At 42.7% G+C, this 27023-nt stretch overlaps 1 protein-coding gene across 1 annotated transcript; it reads right to left on the reverse strand.

Annotated features, from left to right (window-relative positions):
- Positions 1-3296: 3296 nt before the first annotated feature.
- On the reverse strand, positions 3297-25658 carry LOC144685242 (spondin-2-like). Its single transcript, XM_078549674.1, has 5 exons — positions 25449-25658; positions 23882-24105; positions 18439-18630; positions 11494-11668; positions 3297-3698 (listed from the first exon to the last, which is right to left on the reverse strand). The coding sequence occupies exons 1-5, from the start codon at positions 25654-25656 to the stop codon at positions 3517-3519; spliced, it is 981 nt and encodes a 326-aa protein (XP_078405800.1). The 5' UTR covers positions 25657-25658; the 3' UTR covers positions 3297-3516.
- Between the last annotated feature and the right edge of the window lie 1365 nt (positions 25659-27023).

Here is a 27023-nt window from a genome sequence, read left to right on the forward strand (position 1 = left end):
AATATATATTTTTCCCACCTATTTCTATTATTATTAATTTTCAAATTTATTTCCATTCATTGTTTTATCCCCACCTTTTAGCCTATTTCAATCTTTTCTCCCACACCATCCCCTCCCCCCACCCCATCCCCACTAGGGCCATCTGTCACTTGCTCATTCTGCTTCCTACTCTTAATGTCACCATTAGTACCTCCTTCAGCCAGTATCACCACCATCAACACCCCTTCGACCTTTTGTTTATGACATCTTTTGCAATCTCTCCTTTGCCTCCACCTATCACTGGCCCTCTATCCACCTTAAACAGTATATATTTCACCATATTTTTACTTCCCTTTAGTTCTGAAGAAGAGTCATACGGACTTGAAACGTTAACTCTGTCTTTCTCTCCACAGATGCCGTCAGACCTGCTGAGTTTTTCCAGAAATTTTTGTTTTTGTTTCTGCCAAGCATCATGTGTGTCTGACAAACTGAGCACCTATATCAAAGCATATTCTTAAATTTTTAAGGCAACAGCTGGTATCTCTTTGCAGCTTCCACCACTCAGAGATTTGATTTCCTTCCCCCGTCTTAGTCAGCACCTTGCACAACACCAAAATTACTGTTTAATTCTCCTTCCTTGTTCCTAACTGTTTTGAAATTGAAACCTATTGCACAGCAGGCTACTTCTTTAACTCCTTCTTTCCCAGCACCTCCATCCTCTGGAACTCCTTCTCCCCCTCCCTTCCTCCCTCAGTTTTTCCTTCTTTGCAGAATTTAGAAGTGATTAATTTCCAAACTTGATTTGGATCATGAGTTGATCATACCTCCCCTCCTACTTGTCAGCATTGGTGGAGTATTTTTTTTATTCATTCATCAGGGGTGGTCACTGCTGGCTAGGCCAGCATTTATTGCCCTTGAGAAGCTGGTGGTGAGCCATCTTCTTGAACTGCTACAGTCCATGTAGTGTTAGGGAGAGAGTTCCAGGGTTTTGACCCAGTGATAGTGAAGGAACAGGGATTTAGTTCCAAGTCAGGATGATGAGTGACTTGGAAGAGAACTTGCAGATGCTGGTGTTTCCATGTGTCTGCTGCCCTTGTTCTTCAAGGTGGTAGAGGTCGCGAGTTTGCAAGGTGCTATCAAAGAAGCCTTGGTGAGTTGCTGCAGTGCATCTTGTAGATGATACAGATGACTGCCACTGTACATCAGTGGTGGAGAGAGTGAATGTTTAAAGTGGTGAATGGGATGCCAATCAAGCAGGCAGCTTTAATGTGGATAGTGTCAAGTTTCTTGAATGTTGTTGGAGCTGCATTCATCCAGACAAGTGACACGTGCCTTGTAGATGTTAGACAGGTTTTGAGGAGTCAGCAGGTGAGTTACTCACCACAGAATTCTCATCCACTGACCTGCTTTTGTAGCCACAGTATTTTTATGGCTGGTTCAGTTCAGTTTCTGGTCAATGCTAACTCCCAGGAAGTTGATGGTGGGGTATTCAGCAATGGGAATGTCATTGAATGTCAAGGGGAGATGCTTAGATTCCTTCTTGTAGGAGATGGTCATTGCTTGGCACATGTGTGGTGCAAATGTTATTTGCCACTTATCAGCCCTAGCCTGAATGTTGTCCAGGTCTTGCTACGTGCAGGCACAGACTGCTTCAATATCTGAAGAGTTGTGACTTGCACTGAACACTGTGCAATCATCAGTGAACATTCCCTCTTCTGACCTTATGTTGGGGGGAATGTCATTGATGAAGCAGTTGAAGAAGATTGGGCCTAGGACATTGTGCTGAGTAACTCCTGCAACAATGTCTTGGGCTTATTTATTGGCCTCCAATAATCATAAACATCTTCCTTTGTGCTAGTTATATGACATGACCTGGGATCTTAGCTTTTACTTAAGTTTCACAATACATTAGACTCATGTTTACTGATCATCCTCTTCACCAGTTTGAAATAATTATTCTTGTTAGCATCATTTTATTCTGTCTGCTAATTTTTTAAATAATAATTTTAAATTTCCTCGCATTTTCAAAGCAGGTACATAGTCAGCTCATCACATGACAGGCTGTCTTCCTGTAAATAGCGAAACCATTCTAGCAATTTTCTTCCAGCGGCATTTTAAAATAGACCAGTAAGAACTCAGATTTAAACATGCTAACTTCCAGGGTTTAACCTCTTACGCTGCATAAAACTGGGACACACGCATTAAACACCCCACATCACTGAAGTCTGTCACTGAGCTCTGTATTTACTTTATGTAATTATTTAATTTTCAGTAATTCCATCTTTATTGCCCTTCCAAGAAGCATCAACTTATGCTGGGACACTGTTCTCTGGGCACCAAAGATGTTCCATGACACTTTTCTCAAGTGGCTAACCTTCATGTGTGAGCCAGATAGTCACGTGCCTTCAGATTATCTGACTGAGACTGATCTTTTCCTCATCTGACATCCCCACACATGTAACTTTTTTGTATGGGTCACTGGGTAATCAGCGGGAGAAGGAACCCTGCTAAACTTCCCAACTCAATGCTAGTGTCCATTATAGCACCTCAATTTGCCAGGTCACGAAGGAGATCTAACTCAGCATTAGCCAGGAATCAAATTTAAGACTTTTCTGCTCTGTGTGGCCCAAACTACACTGAGCAATGCCTTTGTCCACTAAACAATTAGGGAAGCTAGTTAATGGCTACTTACCAGGTGTTGTGGAGTGTGTAGGGTGTGAGGGAACATTAGCCTATATAAATACCCAGAGCCAGGAAATTAATTGGTTTCAGTTATCTACTGGTTAGTTAACATTGGGAATGTCCTCTGGTTACCTTCTTATTCATTTCTTTTGAAAGGGTCTCTGATGATAGCATGGAATGATACAGCACAGAAGGAGAGCAATTATGCCTGAGCCACCTCTTTAAAAGAGTTACCCGCTTAGTCCCACTCCCCTGTAATTTTTTCTTTCTCAAATAATCTATCCAATTCTCTGACTTTCTTCAGAGAATTCTTCCTGACTTTCATTCATCAGATAGTCTGACTAATGGTGTTTTATGGTTCTACTCAGGCAAACATGATTTCATTTGGATGGTGAAGTGGAGGCTCTTGAGCTGATCTACTGAAATTTAAATATTTTTCAAGATAATTTATGTTTCATTTCAGGCAAATTGTTCACAATTACAAAGGGTTCAAGAACCAAGTTTACACATGGGGACTTGGAGACATAAGGGATGTCAGATTTCATCTAATAAACTTGTGGACTAAATTATCAGAGAAGGCCATTGAAGCAGACGGTGTACACGAGTTTAAAAGACATTTATTTGTGTATCTGGAGAGAGAAGGGTTTGAAGGATATGATGAGAAGATGGGTGAGAAAGCACTGAGAACAATCAAAAAGGGATGGACTTGTTGGCTCCAATGGCCTTCTTCCATTCTTAAAAATTCTTATGTCCTTAAGCATTCATCAGTCACTGGTAAAAACTCTTAACTGTGACCTACACGACTGAAATTGTTGTCACCCAACAGCAATGCTGTCAGTCACACATCTAACGACATCACCGGAAACAATTCCTGGGAATGCACTTCCTCTCCTGATCCAGCTCTGGACATGGAGCTCCGCTGCTGGAAGGTTTTGTGTGGATAAAACGCGTCCTATTCCTGGTACCAAATTGACTGCAATCTCCATTGCACAGACCCCAAGAAGACCATGTGGAAACCTTACAATCCAATGGTGTTTCTGTAAGTAAAAACAAGACCAAATAGAGATCAATGTGAAACTTTTCTTGGAGGCTCTCTAACCCTCATTGACACAGCAACTCAATAAATATAAGGACAGCGACACAACTGATATGACCATCCATATACAGTGAAAGAGATTGTGCTCCATAGAACAGAGAAGGTTAAAGGTTAATCATGGTGTTCGAAATTATAATGTATTTTGATCAAGTAGTTTACAGGTGGTATCCAGAAGACACTGATTTAAGACAATTGGCAAAAGAGGAGATGAGGAAAATATTTTTTATTTTCTGTGTTGTTATGACCTGGAATGCATTTCCTCAAAGGCTAATGGAAGGAGATTCAATAGTAACTTTCAAAAGGGAATGGAATGGATACGTAAAAAGTAAAACAACAAAGGAGTGCATCCAACTGGACCATCTATTCACCAGCCAGATCAGACAAAATGGGCCAAATAGCTGACCTCCATGCTGTAGAATCCCATGATTCTGACTCATGTGTGATGTAACACCTCAGCTCTTGGCTGTCTATAGTATATGCAATACACCTGTACTGACATGCACTCACCCATCACACTACCTGAGAAAAAAGTTCAGTACCACAGAAGGTTCCTCAGGGGCGTGTCCTAGGCCCAACCATCTTCAGCTGCTTCATCAATGCCATTCCCTCCATCATAAGTTTAGAAGTGGAGATGTTCACTGATGACTACTCAATGTTCAACACCATTCACAGCTCCTTAGATACTGAAGTAATTTGTGTCGATATGCAGCAAGATTTGACAATATCCAGGCTTGGGCTGATGAGTGACAAATAAAAATCGCACCAGGCAAGTGCCAGGCAATGACTATCTCCAACAAGAAAGAATATAACCATCTCCCCTTGACATTCAATGGCACTATCATTGCTGAATCCACACTGTCAATATCCTGGGGGTTACCATTGACTAGAAACTGAACTGGACCAGCTGTACAAATACTGTGGCTAAAACAGCAGGTCAGAGGCTGGGAATTCTGTTGAGAGTAACTCACCTCCTGACCCCCAAAAGCCTGTCCACCATCTACAAGGCACAAGTCAGGAGTGTGATGGAATACTCTCCACTTGCCTGGATGAGTGCAGCTCCAGCAGCACTCAAGAAGCTTAACACCATCCAGGGCAAAGCAGCCAACTTGATTGGCACCCCGTCCGCCGCCATAAATATTCACTCCCTCCACCATTGATGCGCAGTGGCAGCAGTGGGTACCATCTACAAGATTCATTGCAGCAGCTCACAAAAGCACCTTTGACAGCACCTCCCTATGAAACCCATGAACTAGAAGGACACGTGCAGCTGACACATGAGAACACCACCACCTGTAAGTTCCCCTCCAAGCCATTCACCATCCTGACTTAGAAATATATCACTGTTCCTTCACTGTTGCTGGGTCAAAAATCCTGGAACTCCTTCCCTAACAGCACTGTGGATGTACCTACACCACGTGGACTGCAGCAGTTCAAGAAGGCAGAACACCACCACCTGCTCAAAGACAATTAGAGATGGACAATAAATGCTGGCCTAGCCAACGACACCCACATCGTCTGAGCAAATATTTTTTTTAAATCTGCTGTGCTTATTTCATTGTACTCTGTATTACAGTATTGATTTTAACAGGTTTCATTCTCTGCCTCCAGGTGATAAACACTACCAGCAGTGACGGATATTAATATTAATAACACCATGATTTTATCTTCATTGCAGACCAAATGTTAGCACTTTTGGCCTGAATTGACATTCTGTCAAGGAAGGTGAGCATCGGAAACAGTAAAGCTATTAATGCAACTTTAGCACAACAGAGCGTATGCAAATCCATCCAATTGTAGAAACAGGATGGATTTGGAATCCAGGCATTTGCAAGCTATCGCAGAACTGCTTTCACTGCAAGTAGTATAAATGTGTATATGAACCTGACTGCATCTAAATCTGTTTGCTAGTCAAAGCAGACAAATAATTGTCAAATTATTGTGCAGCAATACATCTCTCATTATATTGACAATTTATCTATGTATTTGATTCGATATAATATATAATCAGGTTTAATTTCTGGCCAGCACTGGGTTAGCTGATCCCTGTCATGTAGTTCTTAACCCATAACTATTGGCTTCGGCACACCTGGGTTAAAGAGGTGTGAGAAAGAATCAGCCAAGATTTCTGCTCCCGCTCTCTATCCAGTGACTTTTGCTAGAAGGTGCTTGTGTGCACAAGCATCAGGTGAAGTCAGGACTGGACTCCTTAAAATCTACCTTTTTGACAAAGCTATCGGTCACCTGTTCGAATACCTCCCTGTGTGCTTCATTTGTCACATTTTTTCTGATAACATTCCTGTTTAGTGCCTTCAGACATTTCACTATGTTAAAGGTGCTATATAAATGCAAGTTGTTTTTGACTGGACTTGACGCTTTTGGTGCTATAGCAGCCTATCAGTCCTTGTCTAGGCATGAAGAATGGGCACTTGGAGGAGGTATCAGAGGAGGTACATGGAACAAGGTGGAGAGTGTGCCGAGGGGGGCAAAATGCTCCAGTGGCGGCAAACAGATTATGAAGTATATGTCTGATAGCAGCAAGAAATTGCCCAGCACATTTTGTAAAGTTACAAAGTGTTTCAAGACCAGATGAATTCATTAAGGGATAAGTTAGGTCCAAGTATAATAGGAGACCATGCAGTTACAGCTGTCTCAAATTAATTGCAAATAGAGTTCTGGGCATGTTCCAGGTCCAGTGATTCTGGCTCAGAATTTACAACAGAAGTAGAGATCCCTAAAACATGTGTTATGAAGCATTAAACAACCACAGGACACCTGGACCAGATGGGATACACTCAAAAAGCCATGACGGAAATAAGTGAGGAGACAGGCGAGGCTCAGGCCAATATTTCTAGCATCTCCAGAAATGGATGACCGGAAAATGGATTGAGCTGGAGACCAGCTAGTCTGAATAATTTAGAGAACAGCATCAATGGGCATAAAAAGAGTACAGAGGCTGGAAGTGTAGTTTTAGGAACCATTCTGAAATTAGAGGACAAAACTAAATTGGTCTGCCTGTTAATAAATTAAAAATACTTTGCTCCGAATCGACTTCCATGGGACTCTGGTCTGGAACCTCTATTCTTTATACAATTGACAGCCACTAGCTACTCTTTTGTAGTACAGCTTGGGATAATGCACTATCATTGAAAAATAAATTATTCTTAGGATATGGGCATTGCTGTCAAGGCCAACATTTATTGCCCGCTCCTGGTTGCCCTTGAGAAGGTCGTGATGGCCTTCTTCTTGAACCATTGCAGTGAATATGTTGAAAGTACACCCACGGTGATGTTAGCTTAGATGTTCAAGGAATTTGACCCAACAATGGTGAAGGAACAGCAATATATGTCCAAGCCATAGTGGTGTGTGACTTGGAGATAATAGTGCTCCCATGTGTCTACTGCTCTAGCCCTTCTAGGTGCATCATCCATCACTCCCCTGACCACATAACAGAGTATAATGTAACACATTATATTATTTTCATGCTAAAGAGCAGTCTGTTTCTTTATGTTCAATGATTGTAAATAGGCACCTACAGGTCAATTTTTGATTATTTGTTTCTGGTGAGAGAAGTTTACAGATTGTAACGTTTTGGCTTCAAGCCAAAAGAAACCGCCATGAAAACAATTGCCTTTCTTTCTCTTTTATTCATAGTTTCAACACTTTGGAGTGTGCTGGCTGAAGAATGACAGACACACAGTGGACAGGAAAAGTTGCATTTTTGGAGTTGTACTCCCATTCACCCATCGTCACTTCAGGTGGTGGATAGAATCGAGAAAGCTGCAGAAAAATGGCACAGACAGCAAATGCACCATTTATCTGAGGTGCCTACAATATTTTCCTTCATGTTGTAAAAATGTTGGGAAATTTGTTAATGACATTAAAATATGGCCAGCTGGTTTGAACTGGACAAATTCCTGACTGAACAGAATGCAGAAGGGTTCCAATCTGGTGCCAATGCAGGAGGCAAATGAGCCCCTGAGTTGATCTAATTAATAGGGTGAGCTGGATGATGGAAAGGTGTTTTTCTTTCTCATACCTCATCTTTTGAATGAGTAACTTATTCTAATGAAGCTTGGTATTAGTTAGAAAGAGAAAGAAAGAACTTGCTAGCAGCCATCCCAAACTTCACCCATGGGTCATTCTTCATTGGTGAGCCTAGGCAGTGAGAGTAGGCTATTCCACTATGGAGGACATCACAATTGTTCCTGTCTGATGTGCACCAGCACTTTGTGGGTAGGGAGGCATTGTTTGATTACACATTCCCCCACTCACCCCCTCAACATCCTATACCCTATACCATTAATTCGGGGGCACTGGTGCCACCTTCATTCTTTCCTTGTATGAAATCAGCCAACTCAATACTGACCAGAAATCAGCCCCGTTGTTTGCTTGTAGTAAGACCATATGCTCTGTGAATGTGGTTACTGACTGTGGAATGTTGTAGGACACAGTACAGTAATTATAAACCAGCTGCAGCTCCAAAGGTTATGTAGGACATACTTTCTAGTTTGTACAGATTCTGTTACATTGTTCTCCCCCGTTGGGTGCAATGCTGCTTGTGTAGGAGGGCTATTGAACATTTATCAGTACATTTCCAGTCACTGAATTTTAGAGAAGATATTTAGAAGAAAGGAAGGTCTACATTTATGTAGCACCTTTCACAACCTCAGGTTGTCCCATAATGTTTTACAGCCACAAAATACTTTTGAAATATAGTCATCGTTTTAATGTAAGAAGCATGACAGCTAATTTGTGCACAGCAAGGTCCCAGAAACAGCAATGTGATAATGACCAGATAATCTGTTTTAGTGATGTTGGTTGAAGGATAAATGTTGTCCAGGACACTGAGAGAACTCCCCATCCCTTCTTGAAAGAGTGCCATGGGACTTCTTAGGTCCACCTCAGAGGACAGACCGGGCCTCAGTTTAACATCCCATCCGAGAAACAGGCAGTAGCTCCAACAGTGCAGCAAAATGGAGAAAGGAGGTAGCGTTGAATGGTATGCTGCATTTCTGCTTATATTCAATGGTCATTAAAACGTAGTCAAACTTCAGGATTAGATAATTCCATTATGTAGTAATTATGGTTTTATTTCATGTGTATTGTACCTTTAAGAACAATTCTTGTTAAGGAAGATCACATGATCTATAGTAACCAATAGGAGAGTAGCGCAGGCTACCTCAGTAGATAGTAGTATAGAGGTAGAGTTGGAGTTGAAAGCACAAATGTAGTAGCTGTTGAATACCTTGTAAATAAACTTAAAGTTTCCACCCAAGAAGTGTCTGCGGATCAATTCTATCAATAGTACCAACTCGGCCACCACTCACAACACATTACATATTTAGAGGAACTATTTACTTAGTAATCTTTCAGTATCAGTACATGCTTTGAAGGCCCAAACAGATAGATACTGTAGTTATAATTGATCATTGAGCAAGCACCCAACTAAAATGATTTATGGGTCATTTTGTGCTGCAACCTCACACCCAGTAGTAACTGAGCTGAACTGTATAAATAGTTTCTTTAAAACATTCTTTCATGGGATGTGGGCATCACTGGCTAGGCCAGCATTTATTGACCATCTCTAATTGCCCTTGAGAAGGTGGTGATGTTCCACCTTCTTAACCGCTGCAGTCCATGTGGTGTAGGTACACTCACAGTGCTGTTAGGGAGGGAGTTCCAGGACTTTGATTCAGCGACACTGAAGGAACAGCGATATAGTTCCATGTCAGGACGGTGTGCGACTTGGAGGGGAGCTTGCACGTGATGGTGTTCTCATGTGTCAACTGCCCTTGTCCTTCAAGTAGCAGAGGTTGAGGGTTTGGAAGGTGCTATCGAATGAGGTTTAGCAACTTGCTGCAGTGTATCTTGTAGATGGTACGCACTGCTCCCACTGTGTATCAGTGGTGGAGGGAATGAATGTAAGCCGGTGGTGGATGGTGGTGCCAATGAAGTGGGCTGCTTTGTCCTGGATTCCCAGATTGACCAGAAACTGAGCTGGACCAGCCATATAAACACTGTGGCTACAAGGGCAGGTCAGAAGCCAGAAATTTTGAGGAACATTCACTCCCTCCACCACCAATGCATAGAAACAGCAGTGTGACCCATCTACAAGATGCACTGCAGAAACTCACCTATGCTCCTTTGACAATACCTTTCAAACCCATGGTGTCTGCCACATAGAAGGACAAGGGCAGCAGACGCATGAGAACACCACCACCTGCAAGTTCCCCTCCAAGTCACGCACCATCCTGACTTGGAACTATATCGCCATTCCTTCACTGTTGCAGGATCAAAATTCTGGGACTCCCTTCCCAGCAGCACTCTGGGAGTATATGGGTGGACTGCAGTCATTCAAGAAGGCAGCTCACCATCACCTTCTCAAGGGCAATTAGGAATGGACAACAAATGCTGGCCTTGCCAGTGACACCCACATCCCATGAAAGAATAAAAAAGTTATATGCATGGTCCAGTTAAGTTCCTGGTCAATAGTAACTCCCAGGGTGTTGATAGTGGGAGATTCAGCAATGGTAATGCCATTAAATGTCTCGGAGAGATGGTTAGATTCTTGTTTGCCGGACATAGTCATTGCTTGGCACTTGTGTGGTGCAAATGCTACTTGCTACATATCAGCCCAAGGCTGAATGTTATCCAGGTTTTGCTGCATATGGACACGGACTGCTTCGGTCCCTGAGGAGCTGCAACTGGTACTGAACATGGTACAATCATCAGCGAACATCCCCACTTCTGACCTTATGATGGAGGGAAGGTCATTAATGAAGCAGCTGAAGATGGTTGGGCCAAGGACACTACCCTGAGGAACTCCTGCAGCTCCTGGGACTGAGATGATTGGCCTCCAACAAGCCCAGCCAACTTTTTTGGTGCTATGTATGACTCCAACCATTGGGGAGATGTTTTTATTCATTCATGGGATGTGGGCAATGCTGGATAGGTGAGCATTTATTGCCCATCCTTAATTGCCCTTGAGAAGGTGGTGGTGAGCTGCCTTCTTGAACCGCTACAGTCTGTATCGCATAGGTACACCCACAGTTAGGGAGGGAGTTCCAGGATTTTGATCCAGTGACAGTGAAGGAACAGGGATATATTTTCAAGTCAGGAAGGTGTGTGACTTGGAGGGGAACTTCCAGATGGTGGTGTTCCCATGTGTCTGCTGCCCTTGTCGTTCTAGATGATAGCAGTTGAGGGTTCAACGTTTTCCCCCTGATTCCCATTGACTCCAGTTTTGCGAGGGCTCCCTGATACCACACTCAGTTAAATGCTGCCTTAATGGTCAAGGGCAATCACTCTCACCTCGCCTCTTGAGCTCAGCTCTTATGTCCATGTTTGGCTCATGGCTGTAATGAGGTGAGGAGCCAAGTGGCCCTGACGAAACCTAAACTGAGCAAAAGTGAACAAGTTATTGCTGTGTAAGGGCTCCTTGATAGCACTGTAGACTACACCTTCCATCACTTCGCTGACGATTGAAAGTACACTGATGGGGTGGTAATTGGCTGCATTGGATTTTCCAGGATATTGTCAGGTCCCATAGCCTTCACAAATATGAATAAGGATAGCATAAAGTAACTCTAAGTAAGTCTTCCTCGGCATTGGCCTGCACAAATTACACATTTTTATATTGGGGCTTGCTGCTAGCTGGACACTTATTGAGAACCGCTCATGCAAACATCCTACCGTCACCAAGGTAAAAACAGCTTAAGACAGGGGTACTTCCTTACCTGAAAACCTCTCGGCTTCCCTGCCATGAGGTATGAAGTTTAAGTTGATAGTGGCTGTTTTTACTGACTGCCAATTCTTATGTTTCCGGAGTGTGACTTGTGCCATTGGTGGGAGATGTCTAAGTCTGGGGTAGTAGAATGAATTAGCGCCATGATTGGGAAAAGCTGATGTTATCTGGAAGAAGCAAGCATTTAAAATATGGTGTTACTGGAGTTATCCAAGAATTAGACCATTTGCTCAGAGAAAGAGAGAGAGAGAGAAGGAAACCTCTGCAGCTTTCAAAACAAATATTTTGTTGTGTAATACCAATCATTATTTTCTACGAATTCTTGTCAAATACATTTGGAGCCATGGAAAATAAGGTTGGACCTAGCTGGTTTGCACAACTGATGATTGATGAGTTTGCACCAATGAGAGGCTTGATGAATGGGTTTGAATGAATAATGGGTTTGCATCTGAAATAGTCTTTGTGAACGGTTTAGGTCAATGAAGATGAAACTGAATTCATCAAGGATGAGCTTTAATAAATGTTGGTCAATGCACTCAGTGAGATAATGGATTCTGGAATATCCTATAGTGTTATTGATGTTGCTTTTCATTTTGTTCCAAAGTTATGTACCCATATTGAAGAATTGTGCAGCATTGAAAGAGGTCATAATTGACCCATGATGACATGCCACTGCTCTGAAACAGTAATCCACATAATACCATTCCCCTGTTTTGTCCACATACCCTTTTAAGTTGCTCATTTTTCAAATATTTATTCATTACTACTTTAAAGCTATTACAAATTCCATTTCCATCACTATTCCTGGTAGAACATTACATGTCCTAACAACCTTCTGCATAAAACATATTCTGCTAACCTTTTCTTTTGATCTTTTGGTGATGATTTTAAAGTGATATCCTCTAGTTACTGAATAATAAGTGTAAATTGTTTTCCCAATTTACCATATCAAAGCCCCCCAGAACTTTAAACCTCTCTCCAATCTCCGCTTCACCTTTAAATGAAAAGTTTCCGTTTTTTTAGTTCTTTAGTAGTTCATTCAACTCAATCCTTGGATGAGAGTCTTATCTTATGAAGAAAGGTTGAACAGGTTAGGACTATACCCATTGGAGTTTAGAGGAATGAGAGGTGATCTTATTGAACCATATGAGATCCTGAAGGGACTTGATAAGGTAGATACCAGGAGGATGTTTCCACTTGTGGGAGAGACTAGAACTAGGGGACACAGTTTAAGAATATGAGGTCTACCGTACAAGACAGAGATGAGGAGAAAATTTTTTTCTCAGAGGGTCGATAGGATGTGCAATTCTCTTCCCCAGAAAGTAGTGGAGGCTGGGTCATTGAATTTATTCAAGGCAGACATAAACAGATTTTTGATAGACAAGGCGGTAGAGGGGGTGGGGGGTTGGTGGTGGTCAAGGGTTGGTCTGCACTTGAGTGCTGCTTTGGTGCATTACAGTGCTTAATTTGGAGTATGGTGAGTGAGGAAGTTTGCGAAGCAGGGAAGGAGGTGCTCCTTTCATTTTATACCTTTTCTCAGCCTCCAGTAGCTGGGTCTTACTTTACTACAGGGGAAGAAGCTGATTGAATGTCATAGGAGCCCATAAAGCAGCAGAGAGAGAGAGAGAGAGAGAGAGCCAGGATTTTACAGCTAAGTAGGTATAGGCCTTTCTGGACTCAGCACAGAAGAGACAATTGATGAGTGACAGGTGAGCGATTATATTATACCATACTGTAGTAAACACTTTATATAAAGTTTAAGGTATGTCAGTTCAGCTTGGCCATGTGGAATGTGTATCCTGCGAGATGTGGGAAGACATGCAGGCACAAAGTGCCCTTGATGACTACATCTGCAGGAAGTGTCACCAGCTGCAGAAAATTGAGCTTCAGGTTGTGGAACTCGAGCGGCAGCTGGAGTCACTGTGGTGCATCCACAAGGCTGAGGATTACGTAGATAACACGTTTAGAGGGACGGTCACACCACAGCTAAGAAGTACACAGGCAAAGAGGGAATGGGTGACCACCAGAGTATCTAAGAGAAACAGACAGGTAGTGTAGGAATCCCCTGAGGCTGTCTTACTCTAACCATTTTCCTATTTTTGTATACTCGTGAGCGAGATGGTTCCTCAGAGGATCGTAGAAAGAGCCAAGTTCGTGGCACCACAGGTGACTCAGCTGCACAGGAGGAAGAGTGAAAGTGCTATAGTGGTAGGGGATTCCATAGTTAGGCGTGTAGACAGGCGTTTCTGCAGCCATTGACGTAACTCCAGGATGGTATGTTTCTTCCCTGGTGCCAGGGTCAAGGATGTCACAGAGTGTCTGCAGGACATTCTTTTGAGGGGGGGTGAACAGACAGAGGTCAGGGTCCACATTGGGACCTATGACATACATAGGAAAAGGGATGAGGTCCTGAAAGCAGATTTTAGGGAGTTATAAAGGGAATTAAAAAGCAGGCCCTCAAGAGCAGTAATCACAGGATTACTCCCAGTGCCACTTGCTAGTTAGTGAGTGTAAGAATAGGAAGATTGAGCAGTTCAACACAGGACTGGACAAATAGAATAGGAGGGAGGGCTTTAGATTTCTGAGGCATTGGGACTGGTTATGGGTCAGGTGGGACCTGTACAAGAAGGACAGGTTACACCTTAACAGGACTGGGACTAATGTCCTTGTGGGAAAGTTTGCTGCTGCTGTTGGGTAGGATTTAAACTAGATTGGCAGGGGGTGGGAACCTGAAGGGAAATTCAGAACGGAGACGGGAAAAACTGGCAGTGGGAAGTAGAAAAGTGTTAACTGATAAGGAGGATATATCAGAAAGTAGTATCGTGGTAAATAGAATACTTGGAGAGTTTCATAGAATTAAAGTAGGCAATAGCAAGCCATTTGATGGGATCAGAATAAGGGGGAAAGTCAAAAAACCTAAATCAGGGTTAATGTGCATCTATGTGAATGCACGGAGTGTGGCTAATAAGATTGGTGAACTACAAGCATAGTTTGACAAATGGAATTATGAGATTATTGCTATAACAGAGACCTGGCTCAAAGAAGGACAGGACTGTGTGTTAAATATTCCTGGAGAGACAGGAAAGGAAGAAAAGGGGGGTGGTGGGTGTGTGGAGTGACACCATTGATTTAAGATTCCATTACAGTACTGGAGCGAGAGGATGTTCTGGAGGGGTCAAGGACAGAATCTCTCTAGCTAGAGGTAATGAATGAAAAAGGTGCAATAACATTGATCAGTGTAGTATATAGTTCACCAACTAGTGGAAGGAATGTGAGAAACAAATTTGCAAATAAATTAACAGACAGGTGCAGGAAGTATAGAGTAATTATAATGGGGGATTTCAATTATCCAAATATAGACAAATATAGATAGGAACAGTGCAAAGGAACAAGAGGGGCGAGAGTTCTTGAGGTGTGTACAAGGTAATTTTCTGCAGCAGTATGTTTCCAGTCCAATGAGAGGGAAGGCACAGTTGGACCTGGTTCTGGGGAATGATTTGGCCCAAGTGGATCAAATAACAGCGGAAGAGCACATAGGGGATAGTGACTATTGTATCATAAGGTTTAGGTTGGCCATGGAAAAGGACAAGGAGCAATCCAGAGCAGGGATAATTAATTGTGGGAAAGCCAACTTCGATGGGATGAAAATGCATCCGAGCTGAGTGAGTTGGAATCAAATGTTGGCAAAAAAGACAGTGGCTGAACAATGGGCCACCTCAAAGAAAAGGTATTGCAATCAACCTCAAGGTATATCCCCCTTGAAAGTGAAAGGTAGGACAAATAAATCCAGAGCGTCCTAGATGAAAGAGAAATAGAGGTGAAGATGAAAAGGAAGAAGTGCACATACAACAGATGTCAGGTAGAAAATACAATGGAGAATCAGGCTGAATATAGAAGGACCAGAGGGGAAGTGAAAAACTAATAAGAAAAACAAGAGAACATGAAAAGAGATTGGCAGCTAATATAAAAGGGAATCTCAAGGTCTTCTACAAGCATACAAATAATAAAAGGTTGTTAAAAGAAAGAGTAGGGCCAATTAGGGATAAAAAAGGGGACATGCATGTGGAGGCAGGAGAAATAGCTGAGGTATTAAACAAATACTTTTTATCTATCTTTACAAAGTAAGAAGACGCTACCCAGGCCAAGGTGAGAGAGGAGGTAACTGGTACTCTGGAAGAATTTACAATTGAGAAGGGGGAGGTTCAGAAAGGTTATCTTTACTTAAAATAGATAAGGTACCGGGACCGGATGAGATGCATTCAAGGGTACTGAGGGAAGTGAGAGTGGAAATTTCAGAGGCACTGCTGATAATCTTCCAGTCTTCCTTAGACACAGGGGTGGTGCCAGAGGACTGGAGAATTGCAAATGTTACACCCTTGTTCAAAAAGGGGTGCAAAGATAAAGCCGGCAACTACAGATCAGTCAGTTTGACTTTAGTGGTAGGAAAACTTCTGGAAGCTACAGTTTGGGACAAAATCAATAGTCACTTGGACAAGTGCAGGATAATTAAGGAAAACCAGCATGGATTCATTAAGGAAAAATCAGGTTTAACTGACTTGCTGGAGTTTTTTGAGGAGGTAACAGAGAAGGTTGATAAGGGCAACACTGTTGATGTGATGTATATGGATTTTCAAAAGGCATTTGATACACAACAGACTTGTGAGCAAAATTTTAGCTCATGGAATAAAAGGGAAAATAGACACTTGGATAAGAAATTGGTTGAATGACAGGAAACAGAGTAGTGATAAATGGTTGTTTTTCAGATTGGAGGAGGGTTTGTAGTGGAGTTCTCCAGGGGTCAGTGTTGGGACCCTTGCTCTTTCTGACATATATTAATGACCTAGACTTTGGTGTTCAGGGCATGATTTCAAAATTTGCAGATGATACGAAGATTGAAAACATTGTCAACTGTAACAAGGATAGAGTTGAACTTCAAAAGGACTTAGACATGTTAGTGGATTGGGCAGACAATTGGCAGATGCAGTTCAATGCAGCAAAATATGAGGTGATTCATTTTTGCAGGAAGAATATGGTGAGACAGTATAAAATAAAGGGAGAAAATCTAAAGGAGGTGCAGGAAAAGAGGGACCTCAGTGTATATATACATAAGTCATTGAAGATGGCAGTGCATGTTGCGAGAGCAGTTAATAATGCATATAGTATCTTAGGCTTTATTAATAGGGGAATTGAGTACGAGAGTAAGGAGGTCGTGTTGAACTTATATAAGACACTAGTTAGGCTTCATCTGGAGTACTGCGTCCAGTTATAGGCTCCATACTTGAGGAAGGATGTGAAGGCATTTTAGAGAAAACAGAGGAGATTCACAAGAATGATTCCAGGGATAAAGAACTTTAGCTATGAGGATAGATTGGAGAGGTTGGGATTGTTTTCTTTGGAGAAAAGAAGACTGAGAGGAGACTTGATAGAGGTATTCAAGATCCTGAAGGTTTTGAACAGGGTAACTAGTGAGAAACTGTTCCCACTCAAGATTACATCAAAAACTATTCAAAATAATGGGCAAAAGGAGTAGAAGTGATGTGAGGAAATTTTTTTTTACCCAAAGGGTGGTTAGAGTCTGGAACGAACTTCCTGAGGGGGTGATGGAAGCAGGTTAGATCGAGGTATTCAGAAGGGAATTGGATTGCTATCTGAAAAGAGAGAATGTGCAAGGTTACGGGGATAAGGCAGGTGAGTGGGACTAGGTGAAATGCTTTCAGAGAGCTAGTACAGTCTTGATGGGATGAATGGCCTCCCTCTGCACTGTAAAGATTCAGTGATTCTGTTATCGGGGGTAGACATCAAAGTGGAGCTGAAACTACAACCAGATCAGCCAAGATCTCAATGAATGATGGAGCAGGCTCGAAAGGCTGAATGGCCTATTCCTGCTCCTAAGTCCTATGGTCCTAGTCTCCTCGAACTGAAGCCTCTCACCCCTCGTATCATTTAATGTAGATAAATGTAGTGCACGGGGCTAATGCCAAGCATACGCATATCACACAGAGCTGTTAACTAAAGTCTTTGGAATGGGAAAGGGACTTTGATGTTATAGAATACAAGTATCTAAAGGTTTACAACCAGGGCCACAGGCCATAACTAAAGCAAATCAAGTATTAGGGTGCATTGCTAGGGCAATCCAATATAAAATAAAAAGTACCATTGTGTCCTTGCACAAGACCTTGTTTAGGCCTCATCTAGAATATTACGTCCAGTTTTGGAGCAAAACTGAAGACAATATGGATTTGAATGAATGATGGGTTTGAATCTGCACATGACATTGGTTTGGATGAAGGAAGATGAATTTGAATATACCATGGACATATTTTAGCTAATGTTGACAAATACTCTCGGTGAAATTTTGAAATCCGGAGTTCTCTGCAGTGTGAATAATGTTGTTTCTCATCCTGAAAAAATATGTAAAGGAAGTCGGGTGATGTGCCTCCTGGTCATTGTGGTCTCCTGGAACTTGTGTTTGATCTCCTTGAGAGTCAGAGATTGTGTAAAATTGTTTTCCTACCTCTATCAAGTGATTACATGATGTTGTTGGGTGGGCATCATTAGGGGATCATCATAACATCGGTTTCACCCAAGTCCTTGAAGGAAGGTTTCACCAAGTCTCTGGGTATGCATTTGAACTTTATCAAAGTATTTGTATACTGAAATGATTGTAATGTCATTGATTATTTTTTCACCCTTTCTCTTAACCGTAATGTTAACTCTCGTGGAGAGAGATGAGAGCAGTCAATTGGTACAGCTCACTATAGCTGAGAGTGACCTCTTAATGTAGTGGAATTACAGAGGCCACTGGCCATATATAATGCGTTTCTTTATGGAGAGTACAAAGCAGTTGAACCTATTCTCTCATGTACTTTCTTTGCTCCACCCATTTTGGTGCCTCAAATTTAATTACAAGTCTGTGGCTAGAAGTGACATTGATTACCTTTGTTATTTTGTCCTGTGGAACTGTTGCAAAATTGGGTGAGGAAAAAGTGAAGCCACTGTCTGTCCCAGCATCATAAGGGTAAAGGTCAAGCGTCAGTTCCTCCTTCCAATGATTCCCCTCACACAGAATAATGTTGTCACTGCCAACAAACCAGTCAGGACTGGGGACTATCCGTACCATGAAGGACAGCTGAAGAATAAGCAACAAGTAAACCACAGTGAAAGGATACAACTCTCCATACAATCACACTCATTGATGCAGTGGAAGGATCTTGTACCTGAAGGGTTAACATGGGACTGAATACAGTACCGCCCAGATGGTGATGTAAAAGGCACATGGCCTAGAGATAAGGTCAGTCTAGAGATAGATAGTAACATGTAAGGACCTAGTATGGGTTCCTCTCCATACCTTTACCCTCTACTGTAAATATGTACATAGTTCAGTAATGTTAATAAAGCTCTTTGTAACTTAATATCAGGAAGATATAATAATGTTATTAGAATTTATTGTAAAATAGTGGTGTGTGTGTGTGTGTGTGTGTGTCTTAATTAGATTAAAGGCAGCTGGTCTGAAGGCTTTGATGTATTAGGAGATAAGCTAGGTTTGAAATGTTAAGTAGGTAGACATAGGGGTAAAGGGAACATTAGCATTTTAAAATAAACCAGACTAGATTGTTTTCAAAAGAGGGGTGAAATGTGTCACCTAGCCAGGTGAAGTTCAAGAACAGTGTGTTTATTTTTCCCAAAGATTACTGGTAAAATTACTACTGAGAGAGATTTTTATGATCAGAGAAGTAAAGTCCAAAGACATAGTGAAACAATGGGAATTTGCATTCAAAGGGGAAAATATGTATAAAGGAGAGAAGGTTGTGTGTAAAGGTAGGCATTCTAAGATCTAAGAAGTGTGAAACGCCTTCAACATCTACACCTCAAGCTGCTGTCTACAACAAACTGAAGTTAAGAAAACTCACTTCGAATTGGGTTGTTCAGGGTATCATGTTTCTTTGCCTGGGTCTTTTAAAATCTATGTGTCTAACTGTTGCCTTAACAAAAGTGTAACTGGGAGTTAGATTAATTAGGGGATTTAGAAGTTATCATAGTAGTAATTTGTAGATCTATGTATCTATTTAAAATCATTTCTTCTATTAATAAAGGTTTAATTTAGTTTTGTAAGAAACCTAGAAGGTTTGGTAGTCTTATTACTACTGAATTCAAGGCATGCATCTTGAAATTTATACAAATTACAAAACAAGTTGTGGAAGTTGTTTCAAGCTTCCCCCTGGGATTTGAGTAGCTCAGCATTTGCCATAGGCTGTGCCATAAGACTTCAACAAGACTGCTTCATGGTGTCCAAGCAGTGCACATCATGGGTAGTGACAACAGAATGGACCATGGTGGCAGCAGGGAATAAAAATCCACATCCTCTCTAAAGGATTGAAGAACTCAAGAAAATGACACTAGCAATAATTCTGCACTAAAACAACCTCTCGCTCAAAAAGCAAGACACTGAAAAAACGTGCCTGAAAAACTCCAGAGACATGAGAGCCTGGCAGCAGAAAAAAGGCAGAAGTTAAGCTCAAATAAAAGTCTTCACTGAATCTCTGTGGAAGATCAGCTTCAACAAAGCAGAGTCAGCAGCCAGCAGTCTGCTGGGTGAGATAAGATCCTCTTAAAGTTCCAGACAAGCCAGTCCTGTGAACCATTTTTTAAAAATCCAGTCAGGCTGTTGTGCATCTCATCACTAGCCAGAACTCCAACTTGATGCCCTCTCCACTTGGCGCCCCAAGTCTGGAACATCACGAAAGAAAAAACAAAAGAAAGAGATCAAACACAGAGGAATTTAAATTTTAAAAAATTGGGTGCCTTGCAATTCTTCAGCCTCCCAGCCAGCAAGAATTCTGCGCCCCCAACCCCACAGCACGCCGTTGCAACTAAAATGACCCTCAGCAGTAACCCAACCCGCAGCGACTTTGAGGGTTCTTCTTCCCCAGCGGACCACCTCCGTTATTTTGAATTTTACGCCTAAACTGTGAAGCATGCAAAAATCCTGTCTTCATCAATACCAGCGACACCACCTTGAAATCCCCTTCACTCTTAAAGGGACACCCGCACATTAAAATATTTTAAAGATGGAACACAATTCTTCCCTACCACCTGCAATGTGCCTTACCCATGGCCCTGACCAATCTCACAATTGGGGTTATTGGAGGAAAAGGTTCCTGAGCAATAGCACTGCTGCAGGATTAAATAAAAAGTCACAGGCAGAACAGGTTAGCACATTACTTTATTCCATTGGGCCGATTACAGATGATATCATCGCCAGGCAATCCATTGGTGAATCATCTGCTAATATTGACTATGTTTTAAAAATTTTCGACCCTTTCTTCAACCTGAGATCTAATAAGATCTTGAAAGGTGCCAAATTTAACAGGAGAATCCATCAGTCTAGGGACCCTGTCTCTTCCTTTATCAATGATCTTTACCGCATGGCAGAAGGATGCGAATACAATGATCTGAAGTCCGAACTCATCCGAGACAGAATCGTGGTGGGTGTCATGTACGATTTGCTCCTCAACATTCTTCAAGCCAAAGATGACCTTACTCTTGACAAGGCTGCCCAGCTAGTTAGGCTGTCTGGGCTGTGAGGCTAACACAAGATCATTCTCAGAGGGGAGGGTGCTTCATGGGGCAGAGGCCACACACCTCAGTCCACCACATGCAAATGCAGGAACTGTACAAGCCAGGGTAAGCCACCACCCAACCACCTGGCCGAACAACTGTGCCAGCTCTGCATGCGAAGCGCACTCACGGAAATCCTGCGAGTGCTGCCAAATGCTTCCACTGCCACAGACAGGAAACTTCTGTGGACTGTGCCAGTCACAACCTCAGCACTGCACAGACAACCCGAGAGCCATCCACCAAGTTGATGCCACCAACCCAGAAGACACACAGAGCTTTTCTTCCTGGGCGACAAAGGATGATGCAGCTCTTCTTTCTGGAACACGGACATCTCAGTGAAGGGCCACCTAGCCAACTTTAAGTTAGATTCTGGTGCCGGAGTGGCAGTCCTATTGAACTAGGAACCATGGCTCCAATGCTACGGGGCCCAAATGATGCACATCCCACTCTACGGCACAGGGGGAGTCCAAACCTCAGTCATTAGTATGATTCAGGAGCCATTGAGGATTGGAGACAAACAGATTATGGAGCTGATGTACTTAGTGCAGAATCAGCCCTTTTCACTCTTCAGCAGAGACATCTGCATAGCTCTCGATCTCCTTCGACCGGCAGAAGCTGTGAAGTCAATGGTGGTCCCCACCCAGCTTGAAAGGCATCCTCCTGAAGGCCGAACCATGACACACTATTCAAATATTGACTTTATTTGTAACCTCTCTTCTCTGTTTGTGGAGCAGGTCTGTTCTTCATTTCAGCTCCCCGAAACTACCCAAAGGCCAGACCAACTCACTGCACAGGAGGTTTCCACAACACCTCCAGTGGAAGTGACGCTAGTTCTGGAACTCCAGAGAAGCCTCTACCTCCACCAGTGACCAGCAGCCTAATGCACAGCGCCAACAACTACCAACCAGCGTGCTAAAACGACAGCATCAGCTGGAACCAGGTAGCAGCCTCACACAAACACAGCTACACAAAGGTGAGCTACCGCGCTACTCTTATTCCATCCACATGACTGCTCTCCCTCAACTGCAGAGAGCTTCCAGACACCGGAAAAGGCAGAAGAAAAAGAAGGAACACCACTGACAACCTGACAAATACCTCTTTCGTACACCCAGAAAGAAACAATCACCACTCACTACAACAAATCACCGCCACTTCAACCAAACCAACCAGGCATAGTGTAGCATCCGTCAACGGAAGGAGCACATGAAGTCATCCTTTATACAGGGGATAAAGACTTGGGGGGGGTGGGGGGGTAGGTGTAGTAAAAGGACCTGGTACTGAAAGGGTTAACATGGGGCTGAGTACAGTACCCACTATACAGTAATGTAAGAAGGAACATGACCTGGAGCTAAGGTCAGTCTGGAGATAGTAGCTACATCCAGATCCACCACCAAGATCAAAAACCCCTAGAGCCTACCACTCTCCTGACCGGACATCAAACAAGATGTAGCAGGGGTACAAGACCTCAAGGCCGCCTTAGTCCCTGAGGTCAAGAAGTGGGGGGGTTGGTGGTGGGTGCCCATAGGGTAGTAAGAACATTGTCAATGCGTGTTGCTAATGTTGTAATGTTAATCATGAAGTATTTTAGAGTTAGAATAGTTTATAGTTGTAACACTATAGTTAAGTACACAAGACTTGTAGCGATGTAAGGCTTGAAGCAAACTGTAAGTAAACTAATGTCAGTCTTTATTCAGATAAAGGGGATAAAGACTTGGGGAGAAGTATAGTTGAAAGCTCTGGTACCTAAAGGGTAAATGTGGGACCGAGTAGAGTACCGCCCACACTGTGATGTAAGAAGACACATGACCTAGAGCTAAAGTCAATCTGGAGATAGGTAGCAACATGTAAGGACCTAGTATGGTATTGTCTCCATACCTTTGCCCTCTATTGTAAATAATCACATAGTTCAGTAATGTTAATAAAGACTTTTTTTGTAACTGTAACAAGACTGCTTCATGGTTTCCAAGCAGAACATATTACAGGTAGCAACAACAGAAAAGGTCAATTAGCACATCACCTCACAATAGATATCCCCTCTCAACACTAATCTCTTCTATTTGATTCCCTTAAGGACAATACACATTCAAATTCTGCTTGAGGGAGAGATTACACAGTGTTGAAATGTTCTCTATGGTTTGGTGTCTACATTGCTCACAACTAAATGTCAGACCTGAAGCTAACCATCATTTGCTGAGACAGGGTTATGGGAATGAAGCCAAATTTTGAACTTGAGGTTATCAGAATGAGATCAATTTGCATTAATTTACCAATACCTGAATTTAGTTTAATTTGAGTATCAGGTTGAGATTTGCACAGTCTTTTTAGAGAAGCCAAAAGTTTCCAAACTACAGTCCATGGACTACAATCCCTTAAACCCAGGCCACAAAACCCAAGCAATTCAGTCCTCTTTATGACTGTTCCTCATTTATTGGTTTGTCCTGTTTGAATTTTTATGGGCTTGTAGATTTAGAAAGGATCGTTCTTTTATGGTTGTTGCCTCATTGATCTGCACACCATGGTGTGTTAGTATCATCAACTCAAGGCATCCGAATGTTAATTGTAATACCGATTAACTTCCATATGTCAATCCCAGCTGTGTATCTAAGAGACAAATAGATGGGCAGGTCTGCACTGGGCTGTGTTGCCCCCATTGGCACCACATTATAATTTCTCCATGGGATTCTGTGCTTCCACCAGATTCAAATTAGTCAGCCAGCTGTCCACCTGATATACAAAAAAACATTGCTTCACCAGTTCCTTACCAGTGGGTGTGCTGGATATACTGTAAGCTTAATTGATCTCTGTCCTATCCCACTTGGAATGGCTAGTGCCTTGAAGAACCCAGCAATGCTGTGTATCTTGTTCTTTGCTTTTTCGGTCTCCTGTGTTAGTGTAGCATGTGTTCCTCTCTCTGTGTATTCCCGTACTCCAGGACTGGCCAGGGAATCCAACTGCCATAGCTGGTACTTGTCATTATGAGTGACCGCTGCATTGAAAAACTAAGCTATTAACTCAGCTTAAGGCATTCATTAAGTCATTGAGTAAACTCCTCGACGGGTAAGCTGATTAAGTTGGTGAACAACTAAACCACTCAGACCAGGAAAGATTAAATAATTACTCTGGCTTTTGACTTTGATCTTGACTTTGTGCAGCGGGGTAAAACAGGTGAGTGTGTAGCAGGAGTCCATTTTGCATCTCTCCTGACTTTTATTTCCATCAACGACAATCTAGAGAGAGTTTAAATGGATTGCCGACTCACTATCAACTGTTGGACACTATTGCACAAAGGTCTGTCGGTCTATTTTAACAGCGTCTACCTTTTTATAACCATTTACCTGGCAGTACTTGCTTAACAAATAGATCATCTGCCATAGTGGAAGATTCATATTTGGCAAATCAGGATAATACTAGAGGAATCCCTGCTAGATTGGAGGTGGGCTGCAGCTGTGAGGAATGAGGCCCGTTCAAGCTTCCTGTCCTGAGCCATTTGAATGCTCTGGGTGTGCTCAGGCCCATCCCTGGGTCTTGTGATTGAAAGCAGGGGGGTGCAGGGGAGGGAGGCAAATCAGAGAAGCGCAGATGCAGGCCCAAGAGGTGCTTCTGGCTGGTATCAGCTCTGCTTTCTGAGAGCAACAGAGAAAACATCCTGAGAACTCATTCAGGTGAGATTTAAGTATGAAGAAAGCACTTACTGCTGAATCTTGAGTTATCCACCTCTAGGAGCCCCACAGACCCCCTGAGGAACCCGAACATCTGATTTCTTCAAGCATATCCTATCCTTTCTGACAAGGAGCTGGGAATATCCCTTTCCACCTCGTTTCCATTGTATGAGCTTGCACTTGGCACTGACCCAATGATGTAACCTTAGGCCAAGGCAGCCCAGCAGGGGGAGAGCTGAGGTGATGGGCCTGCACTCCATGTCCCTCTTCAGGGAGGTGAGCTTTCCCCAGGCCCAGCACTGAGAAACATTTACCCCTTAAAGGGTAAAAAATACTGTCAGTGATGTCATTGTAGGAACAATTAATGCCCTCATACTAGCTTTTCCTCTCCATTATTCTAACAGAGGACTTAACCTGCTTAAATATGAAAGGGTTAGTGCCACCAGTAAAACCATGGAGAGGGGAATTACAATTCTATGTGCTACTGATGTTTTTTTTAAATAAAGGGACATAATACACTTATACCTTTAAATAAAAGCAAGCATTTTTCTGTATGTAGAGGGGTGGTTGAATTCTCAGTTACTTATTCCCCCACCTCACCACTGACTTCTCCCTGCCCTTATGCACACTGCTCTTCCATTATTGTCCAGCATGGTATTTCTCCTCCTACCTATGAGGGGTGACCACTGTGCAGGAGGCCTGTACAGTGGGTATTGCTTGGGGAAGGCACTGGGACTCCATTTGCCTTTAAACACCAGTGAATATGAGGCAGAACCATGAGCTGAACAGGGCAGGACAGGGAGGCCATCAATGATCGCCGTGAGGAATAGCAACAGCTCCAGGGCATTCCAAAGCCACAGACGAATGAAAGGCTCCATTGGAATACCTGCATGCATGAGAGGGAAAGAGGAAAAATGATACCACATTGTATTACACTATTTCCATTCATTAACAGATCCCTGTGAAGAAACATAATCTGTTATTAATTAGGCGCACTAACATGGAGAAGACAGAGAAGAGGCCATGGGGAGTGGGCAGGAGTAGTGCACAGGATACAGAGAAAGCACAAAAAGCAATGGTTCAGTAGAAAGGCAGTAGATTTTTAAAAAACTTTTTAAAACAAATATTTCCTAACATCAAGATTGAAATGAACTAAGAAACTGATTAGCTACAAAAAATAACATTTTCAAGGAGATACATTGTCCTGCAAGGTGTGAGGTTTGTCTCTGGCGTAAAGTTTAAAATTAATCTCCATGTTTCTTGAGGTAAACTTGGTCACTGTCCAGTGTCCTACCAGGTCTCCTCCCCCTCACCTCAAGTTTGCCTGACATTTCGTGCTGTGGTGAAGTGCTTGTTTGACAGTAATGGTGGATTCAGTCACTGAGTGAGTCATGTATGGTGATAATGGGCATCAAGATCATTTCCAGATGATAGGGATGATTAAAGTCAATTTTTAATGCCAATATTAAATCCCAGGGGTTTCGTCAGGTGTTTTCCAGACTCTATTTTTAACATCAAAATGTAGGCCAGGATTTTGCCCTCAGTGGGCAGGTTCGGTGGAGGCGAGTGGGAGCGGTCGGGAAGCTGACCGCCGCCCATGATCGGACCGCAACCACAATTTCACACTGACGTTCCAATTAATGCCTGCCCAGTGTGAAATGCGCGCTGCAGCGCTGCCTGTATGGAGTGGGGAGGAGGGCAAGAACACAAGTTCGCACATGGGCGTGGGTGCGCACAGGAAAAGCTCCCTGAGGCACAGAGCTGCCTCAGGGAGATGTAGATATAAAAAAATCAAAAATAAAGAATATAAAAATGTCAAAAAACATGTCCCGTCATGTGACTCTGTCACATGAGCAGGGATATGTTATTAATGAAAAGTTAAAATTTTTATTTTATTTTTAATTGCTGTTGGAAACCTCATCCCACCCGTGGATGAGGTTTCCTAAAAAGTGCAAAGGTCGCTTGGTCTTTTCGGCTGCCCGCCAACCGTAAGGTTGGACAGGCAGCAAAATATTTAAATCAAATGGATTGTTAGGGGTCTTAAGAGGCCTGTTAATTGTCAGCGGGGGCACTGCCAACTCCCGCGTGCACCCACCAACCGAAATATCACGCGAGTGTGCAATGACATTGGGACGCTCGCACACCATTTTATGCTCATTCGTGTTGGGCACGCGCCTGCCCAATGAGCGTAATATTCTGGCCCTAGTGAAAATTAAAGGGGAGAAAAAATTGGTCCTGAAAATCC

Source organism: Cetorhinus maximus, chromosome 10, assembly GCF_964194155.1.
Source record: "Cetorhinus maximus chromosome 10, sCetMax3.hap1.1, whole genome shotgun sequence".
Taxonomy (NCBI): Eukaryota; Metazoa; Chordata; class Chondrichthyes; order Lamniformes; family Cetorhinidae; genus Cetorhinus; species Cetorhinus maximus.